The sequence below is a fragment of the Alexandromys fortis genome, unplaced genomic scaffold (genome assembly GCF_014885135.2).
Source record: "Alexandromys fortis isolate MF-2015 unplaced genomic scaffold, M_Fortis_MF-2015_v1.1 scaffold_39, whole genome shotgun sequence".
Taxonomy (NCBI): domain Eukaryota; kingdom Metazoa; phylum Chordata; class Mammalia; order Rodentia; family Cricetidae; genus Alexandromys; species Alexandromys fortis.
In genome coordinates, this window is record NW_026067918.1 from 7,719,474 (window position 1) to 7,738,742 (window position 19,269).

The window sequence follows — 19,269 nt, forward strand, 5'->3', positions numbered from 1 at the left end:
ACTACACGGCAGTCACTGCTGTGGACGTGGCAGGGAGGGGGTCCACATTTCTGTGAATCTTACAATGATCAGGCTATGTAAATCACCGGCTATGACTCCTCTGCTGTGTGTTCATGGTTAGCACAACACAGTCAATGGTGTCCTTGTTAGCTTCAGCTGCCAACTTGACACAAGCCAGAGAGGTTGTCTGAGGGAGTCACAGTCGGGCGGCTGCCCAGATATGACTGATGGGTGGCCATGCCTGTGAGGAATTATCTTGGTTTTGATTGATGTGGGAGGGCCCATCTCTTTGTGGGTGGTGCCATCCCTGGGCAGGTGGTCTTGGACTGTATGAGCTAGGGAGCTGAACATGAGCCTGGGAACTAGCTAGTAAGCAGCGTTTCTCCTTGGCTCCTGTTTCAGCTCCTACTCTGACTTCCCTCAATGATGGATTGTGACCTACCTGGAAGTGTAAGCTAAACAAAACAAACCAGAACAGAACAATGAAATAAAATCTGTAAATCCAGTTGTGGGGGATCTGATGCCCTCTTCTGGCCTCCAAAAGCACTGCACACATGGTGCACATACAGCCAAGCAGGCACACACAAATCATAAATACAATTTTTTTTTTTTAAATTTTAGTTTCTTAAGATAGGGTCTCATTATGTAGTTTTGGTTATCTTGGAACTCACTAAGTAGACCAGGCTGGCCTCAGACTCACAGAGGTCTGCCTGGCTATGCCTCCTGAGTGCTGGGAATAAAGGTGTGCACCACCACTGCCCATCAAACTATTATTTTTTTTTTAGTTTAAAAAAATATCATAGCCGGGCGATGGTGGCGCACGCCTTTAATCCCAGCACTTGGGAGGCAGAGGCAGGCGGATCTCTGAGTTCGAGACCAGCCTGGTCTACAGAGCTAGTTCCAGGACAGGCTCCAAAGCCACAGAGAAACCCTGTCTCGAAAAAACAAAAACAAAAAACAAAAAACAAAAACAAAAAAATCATAGTAGCTTGAAAGAGAATGCCCCCCCCCCATAGGCTCGTAAATTTGAATATTTGGTCACCAGGGAGTGGCTTTGAAGCCTGTTCTGGAACTAGCTCTTGTAGACCAGGCTGGCTTCAAACTCACAGAGATTGGCCTGCCTCTGCCTCTCAAGTGCTGGGATTAAAGGCATGCACCACCATCGCCTGACTTAGAAGACACATTTCCAAGACCAGGCGCCCTTCAGGGACTCTGGAGCTATTAATGTTTGGGAGTCTAGGCCTAGAGCTGGGGTTCATGGGAGCAGAGATCCCAGGAAGGTCTCACAGTGGGTACCACCCAGGCTGAAGCAGCAGGAACTTCCTCCCACAAGGCTGCCATCCTGCCCACAAGAGTAGGGACTAGGCGCCAATCAGAAAGAAGCCTGGCCCTGCACCCTGGGCAAGCAGGGTCGAGCAGACCCGAGAGCTACAGATCTCACCCTGGCAGTCATGGGATCTGCGCCGCACCCGGGCTTCCTCCGCTGGCCTCGGAGCCCCCAGATTCTTTCATTTACTCAGTAGCTCCAGGAACAGAACTAAGAGAAGTCAGAAACAAAACAGCTAGACACAACAAAAAGCAGAAGTGGGTGCTCAGAGACTGACCGTCCCCGACGGGTCTGAACCGTGGCGGGTCCAGCCTGGCCTGTGTGTGGGAGAAATGCCCCAATTGACCTCAGCTGTGTGGCTGCCCAAAATACTACTGCTGCTGCTTTTCTGGCTTCCAGGTGAGGAGGATGTCTGCCCAGGAGGGTGGGAGGCCTCAGGGAAATGCCTTATAAGGTACCGGAGCCTGGATTCCTCTGTGCACCAGATAGAACGTGGCCCCTGAGTCCTCCGTGTAAGGTGGACGGCCAAATGTTCACACTGCTGGGGGAAGGGGCCAGCATCTCGCTCTGCACTCAGCTGTTAGAACAAGGGACAAGTCATACACAGTGAGGGCTGGTGGCTGCCCTGGAGGGGTGCCGAGAAGAATTTTGGATGGGTTAGACCGGGAAAGAGGAGGGCACAGCAGGTGGTACCAGCGTGTGGGGACAGGGGCTGTGCTGGGAGACCCTGAGAGGTGCCTGTTGGTGGTGAGGTCTGTGAAGAGATTTAGTCAGTCTGTCTTGTCTTTTTGTTCCTTTCCTTTCCTTTCCTTCCTTTCTTTTTTGGTTTTTCAAGACAGGGTTTCCTCTGTGTGTCCCTGGCTGTTCTGAACTCAGAGATCTGCCTGTCCTGAGGCTAAAGGAACCACTACCCCCTGCTAGTCTTTTTTTCTTTGAAGATTTTTTTCCCTTTTACTTTTGGGACAGGGGCTGACTGTGTAGCCCTGGAATTTACTATGTAGATTAGGCTAACCCTAAACTCACCACGATTGCCTTCCTCTGCCTCTAGAGTGTAAAGATAAAAAAAGAAAGGCGAAGTGGGCAGCTTTCAGTGGCCCTGCCAAGGTATTCCGCTAAGCAAACACACCGCGCAGGAGCTGCAGAGTTAGTGCACGAGGTTTATTGGGGGAGGGGGAGAGGGAAAGGCCATGTCGGAATGGGGACGTGAGAGGGGCAGGCCGGCAAAGACAGGCAAAGAACAGGGAAGAGGAGCAAGGGACCAACGGGAAAGGCAAGAGAAGCAAGAAAGAAGCAAAAGGCAAGAGAGCGGGCTGTGCCTGGTGGGCACTTTGAGGGGTGCACATGTCGCATAGCTGGCTGTAGAAAGGCACCTGGTGACAAATGATGTCTTAACTGCTTTGGTGGCAGCTGCAGGCTACTGCGGCAGAAACTAAGAGTGGGTGTGTGCCACTACACCCCACAAACTACTTTTCTCTGTTCTTTGAAAAGTTCCCGGATGTGAACAATGTAGTTTGATCATATCCAGCCCTCCCCCTCCCTACAACTTCCCCCAAGTCCATCCCAACTTCATATTATTATTGTCTTTCCAATAACCATTGAGTCTGATGAGCACGGCCTCTGTGCATATGGGTGTGGGGTTATCCACTGGGGCGGGGGCAATGTATAAATGACCACTCCCCAAAGAAAAGGAGTCTCTAATCCCAGCACTCTGGAGTCAGGCAGGCAGATCTCGGTGAGTTTGAGCCTCGTCTGCCCAGTGGGTTTCAGGCCAGCCGGGGTTGAAAAACGTTGTCTCAAAAAAAAAAAAAAAAAAAAAAAAAGAAAAAAAAAGAAAAAGAAAAGAAAGAAAGGAAATAAAGACAAAGCAAAATGTTCTGTTCTTGGCCCATATTGGTCATTTGTAGTTTCAAAACAAAGAAACAAATATTGGTTTTATCTGAATTTACACATTTATAGAAGTTTGAACATCATCTAGGCTATTTTTCCTTTTATTTGTTTGGATTTTCTTTTTCTATTCCCTTCAGGATTTAAGGAGGTTTGAAGGTGCCATGCTGAGGGCAGAGGTGGAAGGTGCAAAGTCAGCCATCTGTGGTGGAGGGGAGCAGGGGGGCAAGGAGAAGCATCCTTGGGGGCCGGGAAAGGCACAGGAAGACTGGGAACGGGTGTTTACTTATTAAGCACTTCAAAACTGGAGGGATGACTTAGTGGACAAAGTGAGAGGCTGCATTTGGATCCCCAGAACCCACTTAAAAACTAGACTTGGTCAGTGTCTATATCCCCAGAGCTGAGGGTTCAGAGACAAGTGGAACTTCTCCGCTGCAGGCATTGTACTCTTGTACACGAGCCTACACTCAAACACGTATGCACATAAGTGAAAATAAAAGCAAAATCGGGGAGAGCTGGCTCAGTGATTAAGTTCACTTACTGCTCTTTTCGAGGACCTGGGTTTGGCTTCCAGAACCCACATAGTGGCTCACAACCACCTCTAACTCTGGTTTCTGGGCACCTCACGCCCTAGTTTAGCTTCTAGGGGCTTCTGCAGGGTGCACATAAACTCTCACAGATACACACAAACATGCAAATATAATAAATAAACCTTAAAACAAAATCTTAAAAAGGCAGAACCTCAAAATCAGCAAAGTAAACCTAGGTGGAGAGAGCCAGTCCTCCCATTATCTGCCCACCCCCAACTCCCCTTCCTGGTCACAGGGTCATGAGGACTTTGGGGGAGCAGGGTATACAGCTGGCCACACCGTCTTCTGCTCTGGCTCATATTCCTGTGGTGGGAGCATGTGAGGGTGTGGCTAATTCTCCCAGGTCCTGAGATGTCCAGGGCTGGCATGTTTGAAAACGTGAGGCCCTAGTGGGTGTGAGAGACTGGGGGATTAATGTTGAAGGAAGGAGCAGAGCAGAAGGGGAGGGTACCTGGGGTGATTGACGGGAGATGAGGGGATGGAGGATGGAACTTTTGGAGGACCTACACCCCATCCAGCTGTGAGGGTGCAGACTTGGTGTTTGTGTTTTCCAGGCTGTGTCCCTCTGCAGGGCCCCAGCACCATGACAGGCGCTGTGGGGGAATCCCTGAGTGTGCGGTGTCAGTATGAGGAGAAATACAAGAGCAACGACAAATACTGGTGCAGACGCTCACTGCTGCCACTGTGTAATCAGATTGTCAAGACCAGACCTGGAAAAGAAGCTAGGAATGGCCGAGTGTCCATCAGGGACCACCCAGCCAACCTCACCTTCATGGTGACCATGGAGAACCTCACCTGGGAGGATGCAGGCACCTATAACTGTAGAGTGGATGTACCATTTATGAATGGCTCTCTCTTGGGGATTGATGACTCCTTCAAGGTTGTGGTGTCTGTGGTTTTAAATAAACACCCAGGTAAGTCCCCTATAGCATCATGACAGCTGCAAAGTGGCAGGAATTTCTGGGGCAGGAATCAGCTCAGAGCCTGAGAGTACATTGTGTGTGGTGGGGAATGGAGGGGAGGGACAGACAGGGACAGGGCAAGAGTCAGGGTGGCGTCCTGGAGTAGCTGCATCCTGTGGGAAGGAAGGTGCTGGCTTGTCAGGGGACGGGAGGCAGAGAGAGCAAAGTGTGGCCAGGACAGAGTTCTGTGTCCTGTGGAGTGACCCATGGAAGCTAGAATCCAGGGGTGTGTTGGGGGCTGAGCAGAGGGTCAGTAGGGGACAGATGGTGACAGTTCTGTGCGCAGAGGGAGCTTTCACGAGTGACACGCCAGCTTTGCAGCTACTTCCCTTTGGCAGCATGTGGCTGAGAGAGCAGACCTAGCGTGTGGTTTGACTCAGGTGTGTTGGGGGTGTCCGCTGTGTTGTACTTGCAAAAGATCAGCTGATCGAGGAGGACGTCCCATCCCGCTACTTCGTTGGTGTGAAATCACCTCAAAAACAACCCGCTGGCAGCTGGCCAGGGTGGTGAAGGCCTGTGATCTTAGCACTCAGAAGGCAGAGGCAGGAGGATCACAAGTTCAGGGACAGCTAGGGCTGTAAACTCCATATTGAGACCCTGTCTCAAAACGTAAAGAAAAAAAGAAAAGGAGGAAGGAAGGAAGAAAGGGAGAGAGGGAGGGAGGGACGGAGGGACAGAGGGATGGAGGGACGGAGGGACAGAGGGACGGAGGGAGGGAGGAAGGAAGCCATTGGCCAGGGGCAGAGTCTGAGGAGATTCGCTTGGTCTGATCTGTGGTTTTTATCTCCAGCACCAACACAAGGGATACTTCCGGTGCCCACCAGCCCGGCCACTAGCCTGATCACCAGTCTGACCACTGAGGGTCCCACCCGAGGATCCGTGAAGGAACACCATGAGCATCCTGGGTCCCTGAGCATGAGGTGAGGTGCCCCAGTCCCTGACCTGGAGGTAGCTACCCCAGTCATGTGGTCCCCTCAGGAGAAGGGGTTCCAGAACTATAAGGGCTTGGGGTGAGAACCCTTGGTTCCTGACTTGAAGGTGGTGGCCCTTCTCCTCAGAGGGGCTCAAGTAGGCATCGTGGCCATGTGCTGCTGTCACCCCACTGGCTAGACACTCCTGTGTCGTGGGCTCCAGTCCAGGTAGGAGACCATAGGTCACTTACCATCCTGGGCCTGCCGACGCTGAAGACAAGGAGAGCCCAGGCTGGGGGGACCCAGAGTGTGCTGGAAGGAGAGCAGCATGGAAGGGGCTGGTGACATCCCGACAGACATGGCTCAGGGCTTCATAGAGTGTTCTCTTTCGTACCTCGTCATGATCTTCATGTTACCGCATGTCTTAGTTATCTTCCTATGGCTGTGATAAATCACCATGACCAAGGCAAATTACCTTAGGAAGCGTTCATTTGGGGCTAGCAGTTTCAGAGGGTTAGAGTCCGTGACCATCATGATAAGAACATGGCAGCAGAGGGGCGGGCGTGGCGCTGGAATGGTAGCTGAGCTCCTGTCGTGTGACACAGTCACAAGGCAGAGAGAGATAACTGGGAATGTTGTGGGCTTTTGAAACTTCAAAGTCCACCCTCCAGGGACAGAGCCCCTCCAACAAGGTCTCACCTCCTAATCCTTTCCAAGTAGTTCCACCAACTGGGGACCAAGTATTTAAATATATGAGCTTATGGATGGAGCCTTATGGAGGACATGGACAGAAATCTCTATGTGGTCACTAACCATTTCCAGGGTTCAGACTGTCCGCTCTGACCCTGTGGGGCACTGCAAATGGATCCTGTAACTGACTGGAGTTAGTGTGGACCCTATAGGCTAAGGGCTCTGCCCCCTGCATTTCTAACTTCTAGCAATAAATGTCAAGTTTATCGCTGATTCCTTGGGTTCAGGAACTCACTAGAGTCATCACTGATGAAAATGGTTTTATGATAAAAGATAAAGATCAGCCAGGTGGTGGTGGCGCACACCTTTAATACCAGCACTCGGTAGGCAGAGGCAGGCAGACCTTGGTGAATTCAAGGCCAGCCTGGTCTACAAAACGAGTTCCAGGACAGTCAGGACTATTTCATAAAGAAACTCTGTCTCAAACAAAACAAAACAAATAAAAAAACAAATAAACAAACAAATAAAAAAGATAAAGATCACAAGGAGACAGCTGAAGAGGCAACAAGGCCAGACTGGGAGAATCCTAAGAAGTGCCCCACATTTATCTTAGGTAGTGCCCAGGGTGCATCACCACCAGGGGCCTCTGTGTGTCTCCACCAAGAGCTCCCTCATCTCCTTTTCAGATTTATTTATTTATTTCCTTTTTGGTTTTCGAGACAGGGTTTCTCCATGTAGCCCTGGTTGTCCTGGAACTCACTCTGTAGACCAGGCTGGCCTCAAAGTCACAGAGATCCTCCTGCCTCTGCCTCCCTGCATGCTGGGATTAAACGTGTAGGCCACCACCATTTGGCTCTTTTCAGGGTTTTTACTGGGGTCTTGTGAATTAGACAACAAAGGCTGAATTGCTGGCATGTGGCTGAACTTGTCTGCAGCCCCTCCCCTCTCTGCAGGCTGGTGAGAGCCCTATTTCCATCTCTGACCCCACACTGGGTCCTGGTGAGCAGCTTCATGCTGTCATCTCCCCTCTTAGCTATGGACAGGCACACCTAGACTTTTGACACTATGCCACAACATTGCCATCTATACACTTCACACTCAGGAATCGTGCAGTCAAGTTACAAAAACATCAGGGGAAAAAAAACCACTTCCCCATCTCATCATATTTTAAGTAAATTTATAATTTGGTGTTGGGCTGTATTTATCACTACACAGGGCCAAAAGCACGAGGTCCATGGACCGAGGTCTGGACACCCTATAAAGCACAACTCATTCACAAACAACAAAGGTGCTCCTATTAGCAAACTCCCCAGCATCAGGCAGGAGTGTGCAGCCTTTGGACATCGTGATATGATGTCATGATTTACAAATGTGTTGGCTATGTTCCAAGCTATCCTGGGACACACACCTCAGGAACCATGGCTCGTCCCCTTCTCACTACCCCACACTTGGAAACCTTCCCACAAGTTTTCTGCCAACCTAGAGGCAAAATGTGATTGCCAGACAAGGCAAAATGCAAGACCCAAGAATGCTGCTGTTGGAGGCTAACCTAGAGATGTTCAAGGCAGGCAGAACCCTGCATTGTTGGGTCTGACAGTGTGTGTGTGTTTGTGTGTGTGTTTGTGTGTGTGTGTAACAAGGAGATGTAAAGATAGATGTCACTGTGCTGTTGACCTTTATACATTTTTATAGTATATAAAAATATAGTATAGTATATATAATAGTATAGTAGTGAATGCATTTAATTCCAGCACTCAGGTGGCAGAGGCAGGTAAATCTCTGAGTTTGAAGCCAGCCTAGTCTATAGAGCAAGTTCCAGGACAGCCAGGGCCACACAGAAAAGCCCTGTTTTGAAAAGCCAAAACCAAACAAACAAACAAACAAAAAAAAGCAAAACTGCAAACCCAAACCCTATGTATGTATGTATGTATGTATTATGTATGTATGTATGTATGTATGTTTGTTTGTATGTATGTATGTATGAATGTATTTTTGAGACAAGTTTTCACTACATAGCCTGGCCTGGAGCTCACTGTAGAGACTAGGCTGGCCTTGAACTCACAAAGATCCACTTACCTCTGCCTCCAGAGCACTCCCAGCTTCATAAAATTTTATTGTTATTATCATGTGTGTGAGTGTGTATATGTGCGCACAGCTTTCAGGAGTCAGTCCCCGCTATCTACTATGGGTTCTGGGGCTTGAACTCATGACCTCAGGCTTGCGTGACAAGCGCTTTTATCCACTGAGGCATCTCATCAATTCCTTTTAAAAAACATTGACTTTCTGTTTTGAAAGTCAGGAGCTGGAGGTAGATGCAAGGGCTAGCGTGCATGAGGCCCTGGGTTCGATTCCCAGCCCTGATTCTCCCTCCCCTTAAAGCCTCCCGGTGCTGCTGTCCGTGTTAGCTCTTCTGCTGTTCCTGTTGGTGGGAACCGCTCTGCTGGCCTGGAGGATGTTCCAGAAGCATCAGTTCAAAGGTGAGTTAGCTCCCTGTGTCCTCTGTCCCTACTCCAGGGTGGGTGGATTCTAGCCACAGTCTTTCGCCTTCAGTACCCAGCTATCAAAACAGGCACCGCACGAAGCACACACCCTCAGGGCTCGGCTCACACTCAAGTTGACCCTAGAGGGAGGGCCCCAGAGTTATCCCTGTGTATAGTGGTTACATACTTCAGGAGATAGGTTCCTAGAGGCCTTTCTCTTGGGTCCTAAGTGCTTGTCCCATGGGACAGAGTCTTCTTCCGTTTAAAACCTTCAGTGGCATCCCATACTCTTGAGAGACTCTCTGCAGGGCTGCTAGGCCTCCACAGTGCACCCTGCCCACCCCTTGGTTATGAGGCAGAAGTCTCAGCCCCCCTCTCTCTCCTGGGTTTACTCTGCAGGCTGAAACTGCTGCCGCTGGCCTTCCCTGGCTTACTCCCTAGTCTCTAAGCACTGCCCTCAGATTTCCTTTCCTTGGACTTTTTCCTAGAGGGCTTCAGGCCCTCCTGGGTACCCCTAGCACCATGGTTCTTTTTGTACTAGATGCTTCTCAGCAGCATCCCTGGCTGCCATCTCATGTCCCTGTGCCCCTCTTCAGGCCTGGGCCGTGGCTGGAGAACGTCCTCAGTCATTATTGGGTTTAGTATCTTTAGTCACACAGGGACCCCGTGAAGCATCCTGGGGACCCGAAGTCCCACCCCCCTCAGGTCAGATTGACAGACAGGACTTGCGCAGGGTGCACATCAGGAAGCATGTTCTCAACAAACCCAGAACCGTGAGTAAGCACAGGGACTGAGGGACAAAAGGACGGAAGCTGCTGGCTTCCTTCCTGTGCTGAGACTTCATGAGCACAGGGCCCTCAGGGCCATCTTTTTTCATGTTCCTGAGGCTTCAGTGAGGGTTGGTAGCAGAAATGATGCAGCTCTGTCCTACAACTGTTGCCTGGGCTGCTGTGTGATGTTGGTGATGGCACAGGGACTCCAGGCCTCAGTCTCATCTCTGACTGCTCCTGGAGGCTGCCCATGGGGCAGCGGCCACCTCAGAGCATCTTAGCACAGCAGGAGAACTGTTTTCCCTTTCCAACTGGACTCTCTGTCTCTCTGTCGAGTCTCAAGTCAGGATTTTTCTGTGTAGCCCTGGCTGTCCTGGAACTTACTCTGTAGTAAACCAGGCTGGCCTCAAACTCACAGAGATCCACCTGCCTCTGCCTCCCGAGTGCTGTGATTGAAGGGTCCTCCACCACTGTCTGGCTCTCCATTTTCTCTTGGGGGGCCTCCTAAGCTGCAGCCCTCATGTGGTTCCACTAACCACATGGGACTTTCCCTGCTTGGACAGCTCCAGTTCTGTGAGTTTCAGCACACTCACTTGGGTGCCCTTTCACCCAGAAACACTGTGACCCCACAGATAGCTTCCCCTTTAGGAAAAGATGTTAGAGAGTGTGTTGGCTCATGTAATCCCTGCGCGTGGGAACAGAGGCAACAGGATTGCGGTGAGCTCGAGGCCTCTGCCTCAAGAAACAAAGCAAAAAAGAGGGGGTGAGGAGAGGATTGCTGTAGGAAACCTAAGAAGTAAGTAAAAGCAACAAAGAGGAAAGGAATTATTTGAGGTACATGGTAAATCAAAATCCCATCTCTCAGAAAGTCACTGTATTAAAGGAGTGCGAGTTCCTTCCAGTCTTTTATCTATGTCTATGTTATTTTTTAAAATTTTTTTCCAAAACCAAAAAAAAAAGGAAGGAAGGAAGGAAGGAAGAAAGGAAGAAAGAAAGAAAGAAAGAAAGAAAGAAAGAAAGAAAGAAAGAAAGAAAGAAAGAAAATGTGGAGAAAAATATTTATAGGCTGGACAGTAGTCCCAGCACTAGGGAGGTAGAGGCAGGAGGATCTCTGTGAGTTCAAGGCCTGCCTGGTTCCACAGAGCAAGTTCCAGGACAGGCTCCAAACTACAGAGAAACCCTGTCTCCAAAAAAAAAAAAAAAAAAAAAAAAACCAAACCAAACCAACAACAGCAAAAAACCTGTAAACAGAGGTGGAGCTTTTCTTTTGTCCCAACCACCTGGTCCCAAATAATCACATAAAAGTTTATATTAATTATATAAATATATAAATTATATATATGCTAACTTATTACTAACTAGCTCTTACAACTTAAATGAGCCCATTTCTATTAATCTACATTTTGCCACGTGGCTTCATTCTTTAGCATGTCTTGTTTCACAGGCGGCAGGCTCACAGCACTCTCCTTGACTCTGCCCTTCCTCATCTTTTGATTTTCAGTTTGATTTTCCTGCTTAGCCTTATTTTGTCTTGCTATAGGCCAAATCAACTTTATTACCAACAGTGAAAGTAATACATACTCACAGTGTACAGTAGGATTATTCCACAGCATTTCCCCTTTTCTGTCTAAACAAAAGGAAGGTTTTTAACTTTTTGTTTTGTTTTGTTTGTCTTTTTGTTTTATTGAGACAGAGTTTCTTTGTGTAGTTTTGGAGCCTGTCCTGGAATTCACACTGTAGACCAGGCTAGCCTTGAACTCACAGAGGTTCACCAGCTTCTGTCTCCCATGTGCTGGTATTAAAGGCGTGTACCACCACTGCCTAGCAGGAAGGTTTTAACATAGTAAAATTAAATACAACACAACAGTTATCAAGTAAGAATTATAGTTACAATATTTAGTCCATTTGTATTTGACAAAATTAGAGAAAATTTAATTATCTATCCTATCTTGATGAGTTTAAAGTCTTATATCAAATTTATCTTTTATCATAGTTAAAAAAGACTATAACTATAATTATCTAGTCTTGAACTTCATCAAAGACTTGAGAAGAAAAATAACATTACCCGAATAAGCAGGAAGTACAAGTAAGAAACTTTCAAAAACTGTGAGAAATGACAGAAGCAGCTGGTTACCTGGACAGTCATCAAAGGCGCCTCTGCAATGCTAGGGCATCCATCTTTGGCCTAAAGGCCTAGCATATCTAACAGACTTTCCTATGAAGTAGGGAATTCTGAAAGAATTTCCTACCTTGTTTTGGTAAAGCTCAGCAAAAAAATAAAATACAATAAAATTCCATGTTTTAATTAAGTGTATATGTGTGTTGAGGTGTGTGTGTGTGTGTGTGTGTGTGTGTGTGTGTGTGTGTGTGTGCATGCGTGCAACACTTGAAGGTCAGAAGTGAGCATGCATCCCTTGGAGCTGGAGTTACTGGCAGTTGTAAGCTGACTGATGTGGGCACTGGGAACCAAATTCAGGTCCCCTGGAAGAGTAACCAGAGCTCTTAACCTCTGAGCCATCTCTCCAGCCCCATGTGTGATTTCCTAGAGATCTTCCTTCATAGACAGGCAAGGTGGTACATCTCTGTACTCTCAACCCTTGGGAGACTGAGGCAGGAGGATTAGGAGAGTTTGAGAGCAACTTGGACAACATAGCAAGACACCCCCCCACACACTTCAAAAAACAAAACAAAAACTTCATGCCACTTAAACCTGTAATTTTATACTTAACATATTATAGCATTTCCACTACTATTGAATGCCCTAGAAACCCCAGACCTATGGTGGAAGTCTCCAAGGAAAGCCTTTCAGGGTATAGCACACCTCTTCTCCCTGCCCACTTTTGTCTGCGTTTTCACCTCCTTCTCTTTCTGTCTCTAGCTGATAAGCATCCAGAAGTGTCCCAGAACCTCCGGCAGGTAAGGTAGTTACATCAGGAGGTCGGGAAGTGTGTCAGGGTGGCCAGACAGGAAGAGAGGAAAAGGGGGCAGGAAGGGAATCCCTGTACTGGGCAGATGGACTTGTTCCAGAACAGGAGAACAGCACCTGGAGATCTAGTGGTCAACTCTTGTCCCAAGTTCTGTCCAGTCTGTCCCCCTCTGGCCACGACAGTGGACTTGGATGAAGGAGGGATCCTAGAGAGAACAGGGTTGGGGAGGCAGGGTGGTCGCACAGTGAAGTAGGTGGGAAATGTCTTCAGAGGAGCAGGTGGGGAGGTGGGGGTGGGAGGGATAACTCCATGGATGACTCCCGACCTTCTGCAGGCTGCTGAGCAGAGCGAGTCCCAGTATGTGAATCTACAGCTGCACACGTTGTCCCTGAGGGAAGAGCAGGCACCACCAAGACAGGTAGAGGTGGAATACAGCACAGTGGTAAGTCTGAGAGCCCGGTTCCCACGGCACGAGGATCCTGGGCCATGCAAGGGTACCACACACGGGTGGGGGAGGAGAGAGAGGGAACGGAACACTGGCTCAGGATGGCTATATAGAAGATGGGTCAGGTGGAGATACAGGGAAAGTGGAGGCCCTTAGAAAGACCAGGTAGCTGGGAATAGGAAGTAGGATTACAGGAGTGGCCAGCATCTAAGGTCTTAACAGTCAATCAAACACAATCTGCTATTTCTCCTAGTGTTGGTGCCTTCATCTCTTTGGTATCAATTCTTTAGACCTGCCATTTTCAGGGAGGGTCAAACAGAAGCTGAGGGAGATTTAAAAATCAAAGGCTCTCTAGGGAGACTCCCCACCCCCACCCCAGGCTCAGAGCCCACTGAACCCTTCTCGGATGCCCATGGGATGTCATAGTTTGTGGGCAGGAGATGGATGACGTATTCTGAAAAAGTGACCCATCCCTGAATGTGTCTGCTCTGGTCCCATTCAACCCAGGCTGCTGATCCAGCTCCATGAAGGAAACAGGGAGGGGTTCTGTCCCACACCCATTCTGGATCACCCAAGCCATGACTTCTCCTCACTTGTGCCAGTGTCTTTTTTAAAAATAATTCATTTAGTTTTATTTTGCATGCACTAGTGTTTTGCCTGCATGTATGTATGAGGGTGTTGAATCCTCTGGAACTGAATTACAGACAGTTGTGAGCTGCCATATGGGTTGCTGGGAATTGAACCCAGGTCCTCTGGAGGAGCAGCCAGTGCTCTCAACCACCGAGTCTCTCCAGTCCCATGCCAGTGTCTTTTGAGAATGAGATGTGGGCAGGGACCCCAATATCCTTATTTTAAGCAGCTGGCTGTCTCTGGTTCCTCAGATGATACCATGTGTCTGCAAACCCCATCCCTTCACCACATGACATGTCCTCATGTCTTCCCAGTTATGGAACTGGCAATAGCCTGACATTGTTGGCAAAAGCATCTATGCCACCAGCCAGCTCCCAAATAACCACACAGAGACTTACTATTAATTACAAAAGCTCAGTTGATAGCTCAGGCTTATTACTAACTAGCTCTTATAACTTAAATTAACCAATATTTATCTTATGTGCTGTCACAAGGCTCATGGCTTGTGACATTTTCTACACATCCTGCTCCCTCTGCATCTGGCTGGCGACTCCCCATGACTCTGCCCTTCTTCCTAGCATCCTTTCAGTCTGGCTCTCTTACCTAACCTCTTCTTGCCTAGCTACTGGGCAGTTACCACTTCATTAAACCAACGAGAGCAACACATTTTCACAACGTATCAAAAGATTATTCCACAGCCTGGCATCACCTGGTAGCTAAGTAAGCCTGTGACCAAACATAGCCAGTAAACCTTAGACCTGTTGTGTCATTGTGGCTACTTCTGCTGGCCGTGGTTTAACCAGCACGGGGACTTCCCATTGTGGTTTCACCAGGTGGGTCGGTGAGTTCAGTTGTTAAGGCATATGTGTACCCTTCTTCTCTCGGCCTGAATCTGGGGTCTCTTTCCGCAGAGATTCCCCCAGGAAGAGCTCCACTATGCATCCATGGCATTTGACTCAGAGAGGCAGGATTCTCACACCAATGGGAATTCCCCACGGCCACCTCAGAACACAGAAGCAGAGTACAGTGAGGTCCGGAAGCCCAAGAGAAAGCCTCTCTGACCCTCACCTGTGACTCCCTGTCACCTGATCCTCTCAATGGTGACCACCACATTCCTGAGCTGCCTACAGGCTGCTGCCCTCAATGTCATGAGCCTAGCTGGCTTCACTCAAGATGAGCAGGAACCAAGGCTCCATGGGGACAGAGGCTTGTCCCCACTGGCTCTCTCCTCTTAGCCTGCATTTCATTCTACCTTTGGGTGTGGAAGACATAGCCGCTGCATCCCTTGGGGCTTTGGGAAGTGACATGGTTCATAGAGAAGGACACTGGTGTTAGCTTTGTAGTGTCCACCCAGCAGGGACGTCAGTGATCTCTGGGGAATGTGGAGAAACCGTGAAGAACCATGAGAATGTAAAGGAAGGGGAGTTGCAGAGGCACGAAACACCAGCTCCCCCATCTCACAGAGAACCAAAGCCAAGCTCTGAGGGAGGAGCCTGGCCCATGACTCCAAGGTCAGGGGCATGTTCCTCTGGACTCCTAGGTAAAAGATGAAATAAAGCTTAAAACATCTTCTTAAAGGAGAAGAAAGAAAACGACGTCTGTTATATGCCTGTGGCCCCATATTAAAGCCCAGCTTTGAAATCAGAGGAGCCTTTGGGGTACAATTGCTTGGGAAGGATGTGACCACTGGGCTGGAGAGGGTAAGTTGTAACTGTTGCTCCCCCATAGAACACACAACAGTGTTTTCTTACCAGGGTAATTTTAAACTTGAATCCAAAGGTGGCTGTGAGTGTTTCCAGCCCGCAGCAGCCACAGGGGCCTTGAAAACCACATCTGATGCAGTAATTTTTCTTAGAACTTTTCATATTGCTCCAGAAGCAACTTCAAGGGTAAGACCTCTCCAAAGAGTGGAGAGGTGATGGCTATTGGTGATTTCTGTAGATGTCTTTTTAAAGACAGGATCCTTTATAGCCCAGGCTAGCCTTGAACTTGCTGTCTAGTCAAGGATGACCTTGAACGTCTGATCTTCTCACCTCTACCTCCCTAGTGCTGGGAATATCCACTTGGTGTGTACCATTATGCCCATTATTTGTGGTGCTGGGGAATCTAAACCTAGGGCTCTCCCCAGCCTGGATTGTTTAGATTCCAGCTCATGCACCCCACCCACCACATGTGTATGTGCTTGCGGTATGCACACCCATGAGCCATCCCAGATACTTCCCGCGCTTCTTGTACTGACGTTCTGAGACACAAAAGGGGAAGAAACATACACGTGCAGATGGTGCATGCCCAAAGCCATGCTCCACAGTGTCAGGGAAGTCTGGGGGGCAGCAGGGATTGTGGGGAGAGCTCACAGAGCACTGCTGTGCTCTCGGCTCTGTTCCACGCCTCAGCCCCAAACCTACCAATGACTCTTTCCACTTGAAAAAGCAGTGGGCACTGGATTGTGCCGATAGGGCTCAAGAGACTTAAGCAGGAAGTGGGGAGGCTGTGACCAAAAATAGACTGCTGGAACCACAAACAGCGAAGGCACGTAGGTTTAGTCCGGCCACTAAACTAGACTGCCAACGAGGAGGGGTGGGCAGGGAAAGGAGAGCCCTACTTCCTGGTGTGAGTCAGCCATGGTGGGAAGGCCCAAGTGCCAAGCGCCCAGCCAGAGCGCACTTAGTTTTCCTCCCAAGGACTTGTCTCTTCCTTCATTTTCTTCTCCTTCTCCCGGCTCCTCGCTGTGTTGCCTAGGGCAGGTCAGCCCAAAGGCAGCTGCCATTCATTCATTCACTCATTCATTTGCCCGTCATTCGCCCAGCCATCGGCTCATCCACTCGCCCTTTTATCCATTTGCTCATTTATTCCACCATCACTCATTCATCCCTCACTCATTCATCCCTTCGTTCATCCATTTACTCAATGTATTTCATTCCCTCATTGCAGAGCGTTCGGGGACCTTCAGTAAACAGATGTAACAGATGATCAGAAATGTTGACGGGGTTTTCTGTCCTGCCCAGTTCCCACAGTCGTTAAGTCTCAAAGAAATCACACAGAGGTCTACATTAACTATAAACTGATTGGCCCATTAGCTCAGGCTTCTTTTTTTTTTTTAAGATTTATTTATTATGTATACAACATTCTGCCCCGATATTTGCCCGCACGCCAGAGGAGGGCACCAAATTTCAGTACAGGTTGTGAGCCACCATGTGGTTGCTGGGAATTGAACTCAGGACCTCTGGAAGAGCAGCCAGTGCTTTTAACCTCTGAGCCATTTCTCCAGCTCTTATTACTTACTGTCACACTCCAAGGTCCCGCCTGGTTCTCCTGTCCAACAGGGGTTAAAATTCAATCTCTGTTCTGACGGGCTCATCCAGGTGGAGACATTTATGAAGAGGATCATTGCGTATATTTATTTGATGACAATAACTGTCTCCAAAGACTCTTTCCCAACCACAGCCTTGCACAAAAATCATGATGAATTTGCACAAAGAACCGCAGCCTTGCAGCAAGGCCACCCTTCCAGCCGTGGGCCCAGAAGCTGCCTGCTCAGCCTCATGCTGACTCCGCCTTCAGTACTGATCTTTGCAGGAGGACCCGAGCTTGTACCCAGCTTCTGTAATCTCCCTCACCTTCCCATTAACCCTTGTCTCCCTTTACTCTCTTGCTCTGTGGCACCTTGCATCCCCTGTAGCACACATGGGCCATATTGCAATCTCATCACACCCGACAAGTTCTTTTCTTACCTGCTCAGTTTAGCATCTTCATATTACACTACCGGAGCCCCCACCCCCACCCCCCCCAGAGGGAGGGTGTTCTGGCTGGTTTTATGTCAGCTCGACACAAGTCAGAGTCCTTTGGCAAGAGGAACTTCAGTTAGGAAAATGCTCCCACCCGACTGGCCTGTGGGCAAGCCTTTGTACATTTTCCTGACCGGTGATGGATGTGGGAGGGGCTCAGTTCACTGTGGGTGGTACCATCCCTGGGCTGGGGGTCCTGGGTTCTAGAAGAAAGCTGATTGAGCAAGCCACGGGGAGCAAGCCAGTAGCCATCACTTCTCCATGGCCTCTGCATCAGCTCCTGCCTCACGCAGGCTCCTGCCCTCCTGAGTTCCTGTGGTGACTTCTCTCAGTGACAGTCTGAGATGTGGAACTGGAAGATGAAATAAACCCTTTCATCCCCAGGCTGCTTTTGGTCATGGTGTTTTATCACAGCGATAGAAACCCTAACTAAGAGAGAGGGGGTTTGGAGTGTCCCTATGGGCTCAGGCTAGAGGGGGTTTGGAGTGTCCCTATCGGCAATTGCAGCTAACAGAAGAATGAGCTGCAAAGATGTCCTTGTCTCAACCCCCAGCACCTGGGAATATATTTTAGTAAGTTAGGTGTATATAAGAGAGTGAAAGGGGGGCCAGTGTTAGCGCTGTTAACCAGAGCTGGCAGAGAGGGGGCGGAGAGAGAGATGCAGGAGGACTCAGGAGATGTAAAGTTGGGTAGATGCTGCACTGGTTTAGAAGATGGATGGACGTAGGGACCACGAACCAAAGAATTCAGGGCCCTCTGGCACCAGGAAAAGGCAAATGAGGGGCTCCCCCTAGTGGCCGTATGAGGAACGCACAGCCTGGCAACACCTTGGTTTGGGAATTTTGACCCAGAGCTGTAAAGTCGTAAACCTGTGCTGCTTTAAGACAGACTTTATACCCGTGACTGCAACTACGAGCTGTGATCTTGAGTAGATACGCTGCTGGTCTGGTCAGTGGGCCCCGCTAGAGGCGGGGTCCCGCAGACTGCGGTGCCTGTGCAGACCTGAACAGAGTGGGGACAGAAGTGGCCACAGGGAGGGCTCAGCAACAATGAGAGACCAGCCCTCAGAGAGAAGCCTCAAGAAGTGAGGGTACTGAAGGCTTGGCTGTCAGCTTGTAGAATGTTGGAAGGTGATAGACCCTCAAGAGATGGCACCCAGCCCCTTCCTCTCGCTCGTTCTGCCCCTCTCTGCCATCGGTGTGCAGTTCTGCCGTGCACTCCCACCATGTTGTACTGTCCCCGGCTGGACTACCGGTGGGTGCCACCACGCCCACTTCTGATCACCTCTGTACGGCCCTACCTCCCAATGCCATCAGTGTGGCAGTTAAATTCAAGCTGAGTCCCACTGTGGTGGCTCACACCTGTGATCCCCGGCAGAAGGGCCACCGAGGGTGGGAGGTTATCCTGGGCTACATAGTGCATTGCAGGACAGCTGGGCTAAAGAGTGAGACATTGTCTGCAAAAACAAACTAAACAATAAAAGCGATGTCAATGTGAGTTTGAGAGATGACATCCAAACCACAGGAAGAGACAGTGCTATGTCACTCAAGGAGAAATGAGTTTGTCGGCGATTTTATCATTGTATAAATGAGTATATGTAGTAGACTACCTGTTATACACACGTACACACACACACAGAGACAGAGAGAGAGAGAGAGAGACAGAGAGAGAGACAGAGAGAGAGACAGAGAGAGAGAGATACAGAGAGAGAGAAAGAGAATAGTGCTCCTCCTAGGGCCACTATGAACAAAACAACCTGAGATTAGATTAAGCTCAAGAGAAAACAATGAACTCAAAAGTCATGATAAAGTGATAAAGCCGCGTGGAAGCCTTTAATCCCAGCACTCAGGAGGCAGAGGTAGGCAGAT

At 49.2% G+C, this 19,269-nt stretch overlaps 1 protein-coding gene across 1 annotated transcript; it reads left to right on the forward strand.

The window, feature by feature from the left end:
* Nucleotides 1-1,262: 1,262 nt before the first annotated feature.
* Cd300a (CD300a molecule) lies at nt 1,263-17,720 on the forward strand. The gene is made up of 7 exons (XM_050140165.1): nt 1,263-1,726; nt 4,356-4,715; nt 5,554-5,683; nt 8,744-8,841; nt 12,493-12,530; nt 12,876-12,983; nt 14,528-17,720. Exons 1-7 carry the CDS (start codon nt 1,660-1,662, stop codon nt 14,675-14,677), a joined length of 951 nt encoding a protein of 316 aa, XP_049996122.1. The 5' UTR covers nt 1,263-1,659; the 3' UTR covers nt 14,678-17,720.
* The last annotated feature ends 1,549 nt before the right edge of the window (nt 17,721-19,269 follow it).

Bases quoted from the DNA above. Each gene is read 5' to 3' on its own strand.
- Cd300a (XM_050140165.1), top strand. From the start codon at position 1,660: ATGCCCCAATTGACCTCAGCTGTGTGGCTGCCCAAAATACTACTGCTG. The intron at 1,727-4,355 runs GTGAGGAGGATG...TGTGTTTTCCAG, and splicing joins GCTGCTTTTCTGGCTTCCAG to GCTGTGTCCCTCTGCAGGGC. The intron at 12,531-12,875 runs GTAAGGTAGTTA...GACCTTCTGCAG, and splicing joins TGTCCCAGAACCTCCGGCAG to GCTGCTGAGCAGAGCGAGTC.